General features: G+C 34.8%; 1 protein-coding gene across 1 annotated transcript; it reads left to right on the top strand.

Moving 5' to 3' along the window:
• Positions 1-1,129: 1,129 nt before the first annotated feature.
• On the top strand, positions 1,130-1,549 carry LOC137808060 (uncharacterized). The gene has a single exon (XM_068608970.1). It carries the CDS (start codon positions 1,130-1,132, stop codon positions 1,547-1,549), a length of 420 nt encoding a protein of 139 aa, XP_068465071.1.
• Positions 1,550-17,322: the final 15,773 nt, after the last annotated feature.

The raw sequence follows: 17,322 nt of genomic DNA, 5'->3' as shown, positions 1-17,322 counted from the left end.
AATGTCTGAAGGTACAAGACCATCTTTTTTTACTAGTTCGTCTGTCTTATTTAATGTGTCTATCTTTAGGCTTTGATAGTATCAGACAACCTTTTTTATTTTAGACTTTTAGACTGTAATTTCATTTCTCTCTCATAATAGAGACCACCTTCGTGATGTTTCGAGTTTATTTGTGAAAGTATTTCTCACGTGACTTTTTCAGTAGTTTAGGCATGATTTACAAATTAATTATGATGGTTATTTTTGTAAAAATAGGACCTTTTGTCAACAGTTTCAACTAACGGAGAATTGAGTGTTCATTAAGATAAACTTATAGTTGTAATATATATTAACAGTGAATTTCTAACCATAAATGTAGATTGAAGTTTGTTAACACTTCAATTGAGCCACGTTAATTTTTTCCTAACTTTTTTTTCTTAACCATCTAGTTATTCTTACAGATTTCTCCGTTATGGTTTCTTATTTGTTCGTATTAGTAGACGGTCTAGTAAATTTGTTTGAATATTTCCACAACATTTCATTTTATTTCTTTCTGTCACCGTGTTTATGAAAGATAAAACTAAAAATGTTGATGTGACGTAGAGTGCATGAAGCTTCCCATCCCATTTCATTCTAATGTATTTTAGTAGATTCAATTTTGAATGGTTTTTAGTAAGTTCCATGTAGTCCTTAATATACTAATCCAATCAATCTCAATACACACTTACTAAACCAAATCTCCCTTTTATATTCATTCTGATTTCAGTCTAAACAACTCAAACTCACATACAAATTATGTTAATGGATGCATGATAAGTGTGATAATAACTTGTTTTATCATGTTAATTGAATTTCTTAATTGTCTTTGTGTCACGTATTTTATTTATTTCATGCCAAAAATTAAGGCTTTAGCACTTTCTTTTTTAGATAGATTTGATTACTGTTTGTGTAAATTTTTACATAGAAGTGAAAGCTTGATGAGAAGTAAAGGATACACGCGAGTTGTGATGTCCCTGGATACGAGGAGGCCTGATCATCCTCTGAAGCCCACTTTTTGCTTCACGAGTTCTGACCTGGAGTGGTTCCTCATGAGGATGATCCGGTGGTGATATATGTCGTCACTGTAGGGAGGATGGTGCATAAAGTCTTAATGGATCAAAGGAGCTCGGCTGATGTGATATTTTGGGGAACGTTCACCAGTTTGCAGTTATCTCCTAACCAGTTGAGGCCATACAACGGGTGTTTGGCCGGCTTCGCGGGAGATCAGGTAGAAGTACGAGTGTATGTTGAGTTGAGGACAACCTTCTCCGATGAAAGCACAACCAGGACGATCACTATCAGGTACATCGTTGTTAACACGTCTTCTGCTTACAACTTGCTTTTGGGGCGACCTTCCCTGAACAAGTTGGGTGCAGTAGCCTTGACAGCCCATATGAAGATGAAGTTGCCTTCTCCTAAAGGAGGGGTGATTACCATAAAGTCTGATCAGAAGACGACACAAAAATGCTATGAGAGTAGCTTGAAGAATCAAAGGGGAACTTACACGATCGCTATCCAGGCAAGAGAATAGTTGAATAGTTGTGCACTGGTTCAAGGTCTGATCATAAGAACTTTCTGATTCCTGTAAACTCAGGTGTAATTTGTTCCTTTCATAATTCTTGTATTTGTTATTTCATAAATTTGTAAAGTGTGGAAAATCCTGTAAAATCAGAGGTTGTTCTGGATAAAGGTGTGTGTTTGCAAAGAGGGTGAGTGGTTCTTGTGGTTTCAAGATCACCTCTTTGTGGTTGTGAAAATTGTAATTTGTGAGTGATTACAAGTGGAACCCAGTGGTTATTCTGGGAACTGGATGTAACTCAAGGATTGAGTGAACCAATATAAAATTGGCTAAGCAAATATCTCTCTCTCTCACTCCTTATAAATTGTTTGTTTTAATTCTGCTTTTGCTGCTACTATAAACAACCGGTTAAAACGAAGTTTCAACCGATTGAAATTCTGCAAACAGTTTCTTAATCATTGTTTGATTGCTTTCCTTGATTGCTTAATCTGTGAATTGTGATAAAGCTTTATTCTTATTCAATCTTTGTGAAAATCTTTTGATGAACAATTCACCCCCCCCCCCTCTTGTTTAAGCCATTAATTCTTACAGGAAGCTTAGTTTTAAGGTGTTTAGAATTCTTGTACAAATCATTCTTGTCCTATGCACAAAGCTAAATCAATTTGTTTTAAAAGAGAAAAATGTTTTTCTAAGCAAAGAGAAAAACAACTGATTGAAATCACAATATAATCGATTGTTTTACACTTAGCTTGATTGAAGGTTTTCAAAACTATTTTTGACTTGGTTGACTAACTGTCATAACCAATTTAACCGGTTAAAACGACATTTCAATTGGTTGATTGTCACATTTCATAACAACTTTTCAAAAACCTGTTAAATTTGTTTTCAGTTGAATTAAAACTATTTTGTCTCATGATTGACTGTCTAGAACGGCTAGTTTTAAGAGCTATAAATATGATTTCTCTTTGTATTTCAAATACACAAGATAGTGAGATTGAAACTGTTTTTTAGAAGAGATTCAAATCAAAAGTTTTGCTAGATTGCTAAGTAGTTGTGCATTGGTTCAAGATCTGATCTAAGGAGCTCTGTGATTCCTGTATTACCAGGTGTAATCTGTTCCTTTCTTGTAATTGTTCTTTTCTAAACTTGTAAAAGGTGTGTAAACCTGTAAAAGTCAAAGGGTGTTCTGACTAAGGTTGTGTGAAGGCCAAGAGGGTGAGTGTTCTTATGGTTTCAAGATCACCTCTTTGTGGCTTTGAGTGTGTGTTTATAAACTGCTTGATTTAATTTTGTTATTGTTGCTGTCATAAACAACTGGTTAAAACATAGTTTCAACTGATTGAAATTCTGCAAATAGTTTCAATTACCTTGTTTGATTCGCTTCCTTGATTTCTTCTTTTGTGATTGTTGTTAAAACTTCATTCTTATCCAATCTTTGCGAAAATCTTTTGATAAACAATTCCACCCCCCTAGGTTCTTGAAAAATATTCAAGTTCTGTTTTTTTAGACATCTAGTTTTCAATTTTCACATCTAAAACTTCACCCATAATAAATTCTATGGTGGAGAGATTTTCAGAGGGAATTCTGGTTTTTTTTTCTTTATAGTGAGTGAGAGTGGAACAATAAAATAAATGTTAAAAAAAATTATATATAAAAAATGTTGTGAAAATTTTAATTAAAAATAGAGATAATTTTTTTTAAATAATTTATGAAAGGAAAAATATTAAATTATGTAATGTTGAATATAATTTTGTTAAACTTTTAAAAATAGAAGTAAATTAAACTTTTGTGGATGCTTTTTGTTATCGGTAAATTAATTTTTTTATATGATTTTAAAAATTTTAGGTTGAAATGTTAAATTAAAAATATAGAGGGAAAATTAAAAATAATATATAAAAATTTAAAATTGCATCGAAAATTCGATCATCCAGAAACTAAATTCGAAGAGGATTTTCATACTAAAAAAATAGGTTAGAATTCGACTTCCGAAAGACCGAATTCTCACATGTGAATAGTAAATGGTTATATGTTAGGAAATAAAATGAAGAATAGTGAGTTGGGAAATTTGCTTCAATTTTCATATTAGACTTGATGATGTTATCTTAATAGACTTGAGTTAGAACATTGATGTCGTTTATGAGAATGAAAAAATGTGGTTCCAAGCGATCTCAAATGTCTTGATATCAATAGTAACTCATTATTTCGATGAGTCATTTCTTCGAACAAAAGAAGATTATGGGAACAATTACCCAGAATCTTACTTATCACACAATGGAATCTAACGAATTCGCCATAAAATATCTTACCCATGCATAATATCATGAAAAATGGATACAAATTTTTTGCTGCTACTTAGTATCGGCAATAGGTCAATAAGAGAGCTCAATATTACGCCTTGAAGAGGATTCGAACCTCCACGCTCTTTAGCACGAGATTTTGAGTCTTGCGTGTCTATCATTTCACCACCAAGGCATCTTGAAAGTGAATTGTATTCCATGAATATGATATCTATTTAGTTTGATGTATGGAATATATCACAAAGGTTCCAAAGAAGAATCATCGATCCATTAGCTCTCGGTTTATGGATTTGTTTTGGTGCATCCAATAGTCTCATATCGTTTAGGAGTCGAACATTGGACAAAAAAAATTATTTGCAGGTGCATCCATGAAGCAAGTGCTTGAGGCACAACTACTTTCAATATTATAACTCACTACAAGAAAACTTAATCTTAGAATCGGATAATAAACCTCGTCGGCTTTCAGCTGAGTAGCTTGGTCCTCCAACTATTTGTTTTTGTTAGCCATCACTGAGTTGGCTTCGAGCTATCCTTTTTCTTCTTCAATTCTGACCCCATCATTTTTTTTAGAAGAAGAGTCCGAGAAGAAAACTCCATGAATGTGTCATGAAGCTCATCTTGACTACCTGACAATTACATTTATCTCTCGCAATAGTTCAAACTAATGAGAATCCTCTGCTAAGTTTGAAAGTCACGATAGAGCTTGCAACCGCCTCATTAGCCCAACACGCGCTTTATGGAGACCAACCAAATAAGGTCCTTACAAAAAAATTCCGCGAAGACTTACCCGTGTCCTTTTGGTGCTTTTTGTATTAGAGGGAGGTCAAAGGTCGACAAGAGGATCAACCTATAAAGGGTCAGGGGAGACCTTTCCCTTCTAGAAAATTTTACCTTGCCAATTGAGACGAAGCTCCCTGGAATATATTTTGCTACCCTGAGGATTAACGGAAGAATTAATTCGAGTGAAAATCATAAACATTTCTTGAAAACAATGAACATATTGTCAATATCATGAGGACGACAATTGCGATAAATATGTGTCGAGGAGTTTCCATATAGGAGTTTTACGAGGTAATTGATCCAACACAAAAAAAATCTCCAAGTCCTCACTAGTCATTAAAGACCCCAACCATACACGATATCTTACGGGATCCTTAGTCTAGTAAAGTGAAAACTTAGGAGCATCGTTGTTATAGAAGTAGGACCGACTTTGTTTCTTGATAAGGATTTAAAAAAAAAACACCCTTAAAATGTTATATACGAAGAAGTAAAGAAGGCGAGAAGGCAAGTCCTCGGTTGAATGATTAAAGATAGACACCCTACCCAATCTTTTGGCCTTGTACTCTAAAAGTGAATAAACACTTGAGGTGTAGCCTTCAAGCACAAAATCGAACACAAAACCTGAAAAGCTTGAAAAGATGGCTAACTATTTGGATGAAGTTTGGGTGGGTGTTATGTTTAAGACACAAAACATTCCCATTGTAAACTTATTTAGTGGAACCGTAGATGATTTTCCATTATTAGACACAAATAAAAGTGAAAAAAAATAGAAGATGAATCTTCTCGTCCATGGAAAACCTTCTCACTTGACTGAGAGCAATTATCCCATCTAGAATCTCAAATTCTGGGATATCTACACTATTGGCAAAAGACTACAATTAAGACGATAACATATACTTATAAAAATATTCCTGAACACTAGAATCCACCAACTCATACTCACTACTCGGAGGAGGATCGTTCTCGGAATGCTCCTCAATATCCTCAACCTTCAAATTCATTGGAGCATTCCGATCACTGGTCTCCCCTTCACCAGAAACCTCTCTCGATAAACTTGGGGAGTCTTGCTAGAACTTAGGGAACTCTCACCTAATAAACAAACTAACTCTACATCATCCCAAAAATACTCGTTTTTCAAGGTTATCAGACTCTATAAAAAACATAAAAGACAAACTACTAGAAGAGGAAAGAAAGACATGATTTACCCTGGTGAGAAAACTCTTAGGTATCTCAAATCAATGATTATACGAACAAGAGCAAAGAAAAAGAAGTGGAAGTAATGGTCCAAGGAGACCACTATTTATAGATACCAAGAGGCAAGAAACATCAATCAAAATGCCATGACTCCCCAACCATTAGATTGCTCTAGTTTGAATAGGTACGACCTCGCAACCTCTCACATTCCTAACACACATGACCCTCGACAAGTGAAGGTGTTAGAGTTGCGACCCCTTGACCACCAGACCGTTTCACATTTAGCGACTACGATCTCATGACCCTTGACAATCTCTGACAAGTGTGACTCTCAAGGACTATACAAACCTTTATAAACTCTTCGTACACTTTCAAATACTCGAGTCTAGGGGCTAGTATACCACACACCACATGGTACAAAAAGGATCCTGGTAAAGAAAAGTCATTTTTCTTTCATGATTGTTCATAAAGTCAAATTCGAGTATAAGGGACATGTGTATTATTGGAACCGAGAAGCCTCCAGAATGTCGAGAAGTCCTCGACACCGATATTTCATATTAAATCGAAGATGTTTTGAGTCGTTGAGATAGTCTTGATAATATAAATTGTGTACAACCTCGAAACATATCCATCAAACTCCCAATATACAAAACACATTATCTCAAGATAATTAACCAAAACACAATTACCAAGTATTACACCTAAAACAATATCAAAAACTATTATTAGAAAATATTTTTGCATATCCTAGTACATGTATAAGCTCATAAAGAGTAATATAAATATAGGATACCCAAAGTAATGACAAGTATAATTTATACAATTATTAACGTATATTTAAATTTTCTTCGAGTTTCTACTTGAACCAAAGCTAATTTGACCGTTGGATATCTTCACTGATACCCTGATTTTGACTTCCAAAAACTTAAAAAGAGACTAAGATCAAACTAAAGAAATCCAAATTTACACATACCAAGATTACCACACAAAGACAAACAATAACAAAAGATTATAATCTTAAACAAGTAGTCTTAAACAAGTAGTCTCAACATAATAATAACAACATAAACATTAAAAACTTTTTAAAGAAAATTGTCATATATATATATTTATTAATTTTTTTATGACAAACAAATTAAGTAGTCAACCACGTGAAAATTTGAAAATGAAACTTCTAACTGAGGAGATAATTTTTCTTGAATTTCTTTTGTTTATTTTATTCTAATTTCAAAAAGTGATAAATATTTCTATATATTAAAAAAATATTATTTCATAATTTGTTAAAAGTTTAACCCAATCACATAAAAGTTGATACTTTTCACTTCTCCATCCATACATCTCTCACAGTTTTCATTCACTATTTTCATTCACTATTTTCATCTCACATTTTCTATTTGTCAAAGGTTTACTTATAAAATATTGTTGCTGATAAAAAAAACACTTTTAAATATAGTGTAAGATGTAAATTGAGAGAACTCAAATGTGTATATTAATATTCTCTATCAAACGGTTCTTCTGCTGCAAATAATTGAATACATTTTTTGCACCATCATTATCATTTAATTTAATATGAAACATTTATTTGACTAAATTGACAATTTTTTTTAATAAAGTTTTCTTTATTTTATACTAATAATATTAAAAAGTTATTCATATATTTACACATATTTTATACTAATGTTTGTTTGTATATTTATACATATTTTAAAAAAATGTTATGTCATAATTTATCTGCACCTTCCAATAATTTAACTTAGTATTATTTAATAAAAGTAATTAAATAAAAAAAATTCCAAAGTGAATCCTCATATTTGCCTATATAAATTTAACCTAAATTGTTAAAACTTCACTTGACGCCTCCTTTCGTCTTCCCTTTCTTTCACAATCTCATATTTGCTGGACCAAGGGCTGAGCTGTGAGACTGATAGAACAGGTTTCATCTTTCATGTTAAATTAATTGTGTCAAAAAAAGTTTAGATAATTATTGTACAACCGAATGACTGAGAAGCTGACTAGTCGACAAAGTTAACAGCCAAACACGTAATTAGACGAAAATAAACAGATTAAGCGCAAAGCATGATTAAGGTGCAATTGGGCCTTCAACTGGACTCAAGTGCAGGCCCACAATAGTCAGAGCTCATTCATAGTAGTGTAAAATAGAGGGAGAGACACAACACTCGAGGTAACTATTCACTCCGTACTCCTCTGATACTGAACTCTCTAACTGACTTGATCATCCGAGATATCAGAGAGACGAGAAGACCGCAACAAGAATAAGTGTTTTGCAAGCTCCTAGCTTTGTAGGAACATTTATATTGCAAATTCTTCTTCTAATTAATATTTAATTTTTTATATGTGTTCCAGTCAAATGATATTTTTGTCACTATATTTGTAGCTGAACAACTTTTAACTTATATCATGAATTTGTATTATATATTATGATTTTTTTATAATATATTATAGTTAACAAGCTACTTTCATTTAATATATTGTTTTTATCTCTAACTATTTCATTAATACAATACTTTTTTTATTCATCTCCTAAACCATGCCATTTTTGTAGACAGGTAAAAAGAGAAGCATAATTGTGGAAGAGATAGCTACACTTTTTATCAGCATATTATTCAGAAAAATTATTTTTTAATATCTACTTTTATACTACAAACTCATGTTGTTGATGTGAAACTTGTTTTTGTGTATTTAGTACTTTAAATTAGATTCATGTGTTTTTAATTTGAAAGTGTACTTATTTATTTCATGTCTATTTTGTTTTTACAAACTATTCTAAGTTATGGCTAGTAAATTATTAGACATTATGATTATCATTATATGTACTGTCACATGCATTGTTAACATTATATGTACTGTCACATGATGCATTGTTAAATTTCATGGTTTAACTATGTAACTAATGAATTATAGTTGGATTTTTGAAAATCATATGATGAAAGTATGAAATATATTATAACTAATATAAAAGATAAAGGTTAATCCTTTTATAATATGATTTATAAAATTATAATTACAAATAATTAGTCACATGTTTGGATCACATTCATTATAAAATATAGTATGATTACATTTAATTAATCATGACATTTATTTTATATATATGATATAATCATGATAGGTTTACCAATACAATATATTAAATATCAAGAAAAAATTAAATGAACTAAACTATAATAAGACTTAAAATAATAATATAATATGATTTTAAATTAAACAATACAAAAATATAGTTGATTAAAGTAATAACACAATACAATTAATTCAATTCATACTTAATAAGTTTATATAACTTGTAAATTTTATACTAATTTGACTTAAACAAGACATTCCATAAGATGTGATGTAACGATGGTGACCCAGAAATCGTATTAAGGTTCCAATTTCACTTTAACAAAAGTATTATTGTTCGAGATGCATTTTGAAAATGCATTTTCTATTTCCAACTATAATGCAACAAAATAATTCTTCAAGATAAAAAAAAAAAAAAAACTTCTGTACCAATGCACCCAAAACCTTAATCGGGTATTTTCTAGTTAGAAATTTTATGAAAATTTATGTATTTAAAAAAATTTTGGAAGACTAAAATCATACAGACTAAAAATAATAACCAATTTATCACATTATATATCATACTCAAAACATAAAGGCTTGTAAGAATAAAATGAAGACAAAGTGACAAATGGGAAACAAGTAAATAGTCTAAATTTAATAATAAACCCTATCACTTTCAATCAGATATAAACAATGTAAACTTTTAAAATTATATCTTTTTGCAAATAACCTTTTTCTTTTTAGTTTTCTCAGTGATTTAAATTTAGAAATTTATAATCGTACCATCAAAGTTCGACATTTTTGAGGTTACATTTTTTTTTTTATTCTTAGCAATAAATTATAATAATATTTTACAGGAGTGAATAATTTTGAATTTAAAGCAAATTAACTTGAAATTTTTACCAATATTATTTGTTGCTTTGCATTTTCATCAATTTTTTATTTATTTATTTTGTTTTACTTTTAAACTAGTTGAATGTAATTATTTATCGTTGGAAGGGCATTCCAAATGCCAAGAAGGCAGAAAACCTTATCTGACAGCCTCCAAAACTCAGACATTGGAATCCAAAATGCTTTTACATATGGCCATAAAATTTTCTGATGAAAGCTTTCTCTCAAGACATCTTAAGTTCTTTGGTGCTTATTAATGCATGGAACAAAATCAAAAGACTTCAATATTTTCTCTGAAGCAAACATATTTACAGATATACATTTTCTTGAGTTCAATCCTTGAGAGGTATGCTTTAGTAATTGCCTCTTCCTTTAATTTTTAAAAATATTTGCTGTGCTGCTGCTTGCATGGGATTCCCTTCCCTACATTCATGCCTTTCTATATATCAGATTAAAGTTTAATTATTCAAAAACGTGAAATTTCGGTGATGCTTATTACTTTATATCAACCTAAATCATATCTATAACATTACTTAATAAATGTTATGTTACGAACAAAAGATATGCATGGAGCCAATAAACAGGTATATAATCTGAACCCACGATGCTTCAAGTTATATATATGTTTGAAGGTTACCATTCACTTCATCTGATATATGTCGGTAGCTAGATCACTTTCTCTTCTTTCTTCCTCTCTAAAACCCTTTCTTTGTTTTGGGTGCTCATTTCATTGCTACATCACTATTTCAAATTGAATCATTTACTTCGTGTCTCGTAAGTACATTTTTTGTTTGTAACTGCTATTTGGTTTTAGTCTTGAAGAAGTAGTTATGCACGAAGCATACAGTTAATTTTTGCTTCCGTTTCATTGCAGAGAATGGGTTCTTCATCAGTCACGAGCTGATGTCATCAGTATTTACGGGTAAAATTAGTGGATACCTTGAAGTGAAGAATACATTGACAGTATCAGCTCTCAAACAAGCCATTTTAAATCTGTTCATTTGCTGCTAATCATACATGGTTGAATTGTGTTACCGTTGTCCAGTAACAATGAAAGATTGAAGAATTTTTTATCGTTCTGTAAAGATTGAAGATGATGACTATGTAAAATGTGTGATTGGTTATGCAACAAAATATAAACCAAATTTAAAGTTTGAGCTGATAGATTATCCGTTAATATGAGGAGATGACATGTGATATGATTTGGAAGTACTTGGAAAAACAACAAAACGATTTGTGAAATACAGATTGAGTCTATTACTTTTATGTGTCTTTTGTTAAAATTCTACTATTTTTTTCTGTTCTATTCCCAGATATATGTTCGTTGTGTTCAAAGTTAATAATATTTCATTGAAGCAGCTTGAATGAGATTCTGTCATTGCTGCAGAAGTTTATCTGTTGGAGCCCCAATGAATATCTAATATCAAAACATTTTGAATAACAAAAGATTTATATTTATAATTTTTAAAGAAAAACAAACAGAAAAGGTCCAATTACTTGGTGCTATAAATTTGTTTATTTTCTTATTCACAAGTTGAATGTTGTTCATCTTCTATTTCAATAGCTATCCCTAGCAACGCAAACTGTTCAATATATGGAAACATGACTCTCATAAATTAACTCCACAGATTGCACTAATTAAGCAGTGTTGGATTGCTTTTCTTTTCAATCATATTTTTTAATTTAATTAATATAAAAAATAAAATTGATTATGATAATAGAGCAAAATAGAATATAATATATAAATGTTTATTGAAGTAAAAGAAAATCTGGAAAAAATTATAATAGATAACTAATTTAAAATTACATTAAAAATATTTAATGATTTTTTTATCATAAAAAATAAATATAAAAAACCATAATCACCTATAGACTAGGAATACTCTTACACCTTAAAGGGTGCCTCCTTATAAATGAGATAAAAAGTTATAGACCCTACATTTATACTAATGATGGAGATAATTTTCCAGACGCAAAATATGTGCAATCTACGTTGAAGGTAAAGATTGCAAACAAAAGTTGAATAATTTTCCAGTGTCACCCTGCTCCTTTATATTTGTGTTGTGTTTTATATTTGTGTTGTGTTTGCATCAAGTTAAGGGTGGGCAAAAAATCCAAATTACAAAATCCAATTTATAATGATCCAAATCCATATTAGTTTTAATCCATGGATTTATCTTAAATCAAAATCCATATTTTTGGATTTTAAATCCAATCCATTTAATTGGATATGGATTAGATATGGATTGGATACATTTTTGGATTATCCAAATCACATTTTGGGTTGGGTTTTGACTTGGCCCGATCCAAGTTGAGCCAAGACAATCCAGGTTGATGTCGAGCAGAGCAAGCCCGAACCGATGTTGAGTCATTCGGGTCCGGGCCGAAGTCGAGTGTCGGGTCCGGGCCGATCTCGAGTTGTACGGGCCCTGACCAATCTCGAGTCGCACGGGCCCGGGTCGATCTCGAGTCGTACGGGCCCAAGCCGATGTCGAGTCGTACAGGTCGGGGCCGATGTCGAGTCGTACGGGTCGGGGCTGATGTCAAGTCGTATGGGCCCGGGCCAATGTCGAGTCGTACGGGCCCGAGCTGATGCCGAGTCGTACGGGCCCGGACCTATGTCGAGTCGTACGGGCCCGGCTGATGTCAAGTTGTACAGACCCAAGCCGATGAAGAGTCGAACAGGCACGGGCCGATGTTGAGTCGTATGGGCCCGAGCCGATGTCGAGTCGTACGGACCCGGGCCGATGTCGAGTCGTACGGGCCTGGGCAAATCTCGGGTCGTACGGGCCCGGGTCGATGTCAAGTCGTACGGGCGCGAGCTGATGTCAAGTCGTACGGACCCGGGCCGATGTAGAGTCGAACGGGCCAGGACCGATCTCGAGTCGTACAGGCCCGGGCTGATGTCGAATCGTACGGTCCCAGGCTGATGTCGAGTCGTACGGGCCTCAACTGATGTTAAGTCGTACGGGCTCGGGCTTATGTAAAGTCGTACGGGCCCGGGCCGATGTCGAGTCGTACGGGCCCGGGCCGATGTCGAGTCGTACACGCCCGGGCCGATGTTAACTCATACGGGCCCGGGCCGATGTTAACTCGTACGGGCCCGGGTTGATGTCGAGTCGTACGGGCCCGGGTCGATGTCGAGTTGTACGGGCCTATGCCGATGTCGAGTCGTACAGGCCTGGACCGATCTCAAGTCGTACGGGCCTGGGTCGATGTCGAGTTGTATGGGCCCAAGTCGATGTCGAGTTGTACGGGCCCGAGTTGAAGTCAAGTCGTACGAGCCTGGGCCGATGTCGAGTTGTATGGTGTCGGATTGATGTTGAGTCGTACGGGCCCAGATTGATGTCAAGTCGTACGGGCCTGGGTCGATGTCGAGTTGTACGAGCTTGGGCCGATGTTAAGTCGTACGGGCTCGTACCGATGTTGAGTCGTACGGATCCTGGCTGATGTCGAGTTGTCTGGTCCTGGGCCTGATGTCTTGTCATCTGGGCTCGGGCCGTGTCGAGCCAAGAGGGGCCGATCGATGTCGAGTCGTCTAGGCCTGGGCCGATGTTGAGTTGTCGGGCCCGGGATGATGTCGAGTTGTCCAGGCCCGAGTCGATGTTGAGTCGTCCGGGCTCAGGTCGATTTTGGGTCGTCTGGGCCCGGGCCGATGTCGATTTGTTCGAGACCGAGCCGATATCGAGTGGTCCGGGCCCAGGTCGATGTTGAACCAAGTTGGTCCGCGTCGATCCGCATCCAAGTTGAGTCGGATTAGGTCCAGTTCAAGCCAAGTTAGTTTGTGTCCATATCAAAATGGATTTAATGTATTTGACAAAGTGGATTTAATCTAATTAAGAAAGTGGATTATCCACTTTAAATGGATTTAAGAAAAATCCAAATAAATTTGTTCTAGTTAAAATGGATATGGATTTTAAATCCAGTCCATTTATTTGGATTTGGATTGGATATAGATTGGATTTTGAAAAATCCAATCCATGACCACCCCTAGTTCCAGCACTGCTGTTGTACTCAAAACTGGTACTGCTCTGCATATAAATTCCACCTTAACCAATTCAGATTCGTTTTCTTGAGGTGAATATGAATATGTTGTTAATGTGTTCGTTGTTGTGTTGCTGTTTTGAACGTCTTAGTATTGACATATTGTGTTTAAAGGGTTGAGATGTTCTTAATGTGTTGTGTATGAGGGGGATATTTTTCTGTTAGTTTGTGTTGGAGATCTCACATCGACTAAAGATGAAAACATTTCATTGTATATAAGTGGGTGCAAACCCCAACCTTATGAGCCGGTTTTATGGGGGTAGAAGTTAAGTTAAAGTATACTTTATATTAGTTTTAGAGTTGATTTGTTAAGTAGGTTCCTATGGAGGATTTTTTGTATTTTTTCTATACGAATGCAGTTTTTTCTGCATAGTTGTTAGAAGTAGGGTGTTCTTAATTAATATTGAGTTGTTTTGTATTAAAAAGGGTTAGAGTAACGTGAAATGCTTTTATCTATTTATTATGTTACCGAAAAAAAGAAATTGTTCTTGAGACCGAGTAGCTGTATTCCTATGCATACTAATTTTAATTGATCAATAACTTTGTTACCTCCTTTTTGCTCTTTGAATAGTGATACTTCTCGCATCATTTTAATATAATTTTTATAAGGACTCAAGTGTCTAGAATACACATTTTCTATCAACTGATATGTGAAAAAGAAAATACTTGTTTACGAATTAACAACTTGATGCATTCAATGCATCAGCACATTCCAAATATAATTAAAGAGAGAGAAACAGGTGAGGTAGAGTGTCTCTACTGAGAGAACTGTGCAGGGCAATGGTGGATATTTCGTTTTTCTTCATTAACTTTCCTGATCATTTCTTTAAAAGGGAAATGTGGAAAGTTTTTCTGAGATGGGGAAGAGTTTTGGATGTCTTCATATCCAGAAAGCTTAACTCAAGGAATCAGATGTTTGGTTTTGTCAGGTTTCAAGATGTGGCAGACGCTTCTGCTTTGAAAAGGAAGTTGGATGCAATTTGGATAAGTACGTGAAAGCTACAAGTGAACCTACCTAAATATCGGAGGAATGAGGTGTCAAGGAAAGAGTGAAACTCCAAGAAGAGAGTGAAGAGTCCTACGAACGTATGGAGATTGAAGATGCAGCAGAAATAGAAGCTATCTTATGTCCAGATAGTCTCAAGAGAGAAAGCGAGTTGTTCCCAAGAGTCTGCAAGAGCTACTTAATTTAGCGTTAATGTGGAGTCGTCCTCTTGGCTAGATGGTTGCTTTGTTGATTGTCTTAAGGAGGCTTTCTGCCTGCAGTCGGTCAAGGAAAGCTTTATCATGAGAGGTTTTAGCCTTGTTAGGTTGATAAATCTCAGGGAGAGGTTTGTTCTGTTATCTTGTGACGACGATGGTATCATTGGGAAGCTTATTGATGATAACAAAGAATGGTTTGATGGTATGTCTACGTCGGATTTTCCTTGGGACGGATCTTTTGCAGTTAAAAAGAGGTGTGCATAGGTTCGTTGTAGAGGCATCCCTCTACCAATTTGGAATAGTCAGTGTTTTGTTAGTATAGGGGCTCTTGTCGGGGAGGTTGTAGAGATAGATGAAGCAACAACACAAAAGGAAGTGTTAGAGTTTGCCCTTTTTCGTGTCAGGATTTTAGTGGTCGGATCGGTCAGTATGGTGAAGGATATATGTATCAACAGTATATTGTGTAAGGTGTTGTTTGAAGAGGAGGTGTGCTTCCCGGACCACGAATTAAGAAGACTTTTTAGTAAGTGGAACGACGCTTGCACAAAGGTGGATACAAAAGCTAGTTCAGAAGATGGTGGTGGTGAAGGGGTTCTTCTTGACTCTGTGAGTTCCGATTTTGGCGAAGGTGATGAAATAGGAACCGGAGAGGAGGCAACGATTCAGTGCCAGGTGGCGTCGTCAGTATTAGGTGTGGCACGCCAAACGCTAGAATTGAATTTTGTTGTAGATGATGATCAATTGGAGGACATGGCATGGTGAATTATTAAATTTACCACGTGTTTTCGTAACTGAAGAATATGTAGGGTCCAACATGGATGATGCAGTACATGATGATGTAGATGATGATCGATTGGAGGGCATGATTCGTGATGTGGGAGCTGAGTCTTTTGCAGAAGCGCATGGATATGGAAGTATGTCAAGCGATGCAGAGACTCCATTGTATCCTGGATCAAGTAACTTCACACGGTTGTCGGCGGTGTTAAGATTGATGAATTTGAAGGCAATAAATGGATGAACTGATAAAAGCTTCACGGAATTGCTTCAGTTGTTGAAGGATATGCTTCCAAAGGGAAATAGTCTACCTAATCGTAATTATGATGCCAAAAAGATTCTTTGTCCAATGGGTATGAAGTATAAAAAGATACATGCATGTCCTAATGATTGTATATTATACAGGAAAGATTTTGAATTGTTGAAAAGTTGTCCGAGGTGTGGGTTCTCACGTTATAAGTTGAAACAAAAAGATGATGATACTATTGAAGAGATAGAAAAGCATGGACCCCAAATGAAGGTTATGTGGTATCTCCCATCATTCCAAAGATGAAGCATTTGTTTGCAAGCCCGAACGATGCTAAGAATCTTGGATGGCATGCAGATGAGAGGAAATGTGGCATGTACCAACATCCATTTGATTCTATTCAATGGAAGAAATTTGATAATGAGTTTCCAAAGTTTGGTAAAGAATCAAGAAATATCCAACTTGGTTTAACTACAAGGAATGAATTCGTTTGGTAATATGAGTACGAATCAGTTCATGACCTATTATGCTAGTTATTTAAAACTTACCTCCTGGATTGTGCATGAAGCAAAAATACATGATGTTGTCTATGATGATATATGGTCTGAAACAACCAAGAAATGACATAGATGCTTATCGAAGTCCCCTAATTGAATATTTGAAGTTAATGTGGGATTAGGGAGTTGAAGTACTTGACGAATTTGCTAATGAAACTTTCAAGATGCATGCCATGTTATTTTGCATCATCAATGACTTTCCGGCATATGGTAACTTATCAGGGTATAGTGTTAAGGGTCATAAAGCATGTCCAATATGCGAAGAAGACACCGCTTCTCAACAATTGAAACATGAAAGGAAGACAGTATATCTTCGGCATCAGAGGTTTCTTAGAAGTCATCATCCTTATCGGATATTGAAAAAAGACTTTAGGACACCGAGACTAGTAGTCCACCAACTCCATTAACTGGTGTTAAGGTTTACGAAAAGGTAAATAACATAGACTACACCTTCGGTAAGTCGAAAAAAAAGTCATTTGTGACAAACATTTGGAAGAAAAAATCAATCTTCTTTGATCTTTCGTACTAGTCAAGGTTAGAAGTTAGACATTGTATAAATGTAATGCATGTTGAGAAGAATGTGTGTGATAGCTTAATTGGTACACTTGTTAACATTAATGGGAAGATGAAGGATGGTCTAAATGCTCATTTAGATTTGATTGAGATGAACATACGAGGCGAGTTGGCACCCATAGAAATGGGTAAGCGTACATATTTGCCCCCAGCTTGTTACAC

Source organism: Phaseolus vulgaris, chromosome 11 (assembly GCF_000499845.2).
Source record: "Phaseolus vulgaris cultivar G19833 chromosome 11, P. vulgaris v2.0, whole genome shotgun sequence".
Classification (NCBI taxonomy): domain Eukaryota; kingdom Viridiplantae; phylum Streptophyta; class Magnoliopsida; order Fabales; family Fabaceae; genus Phaseolus; species Phaseolus vulgaris.
This window is presented reverse-complemented; position numbering and strand designations above follow the sequence as displayed.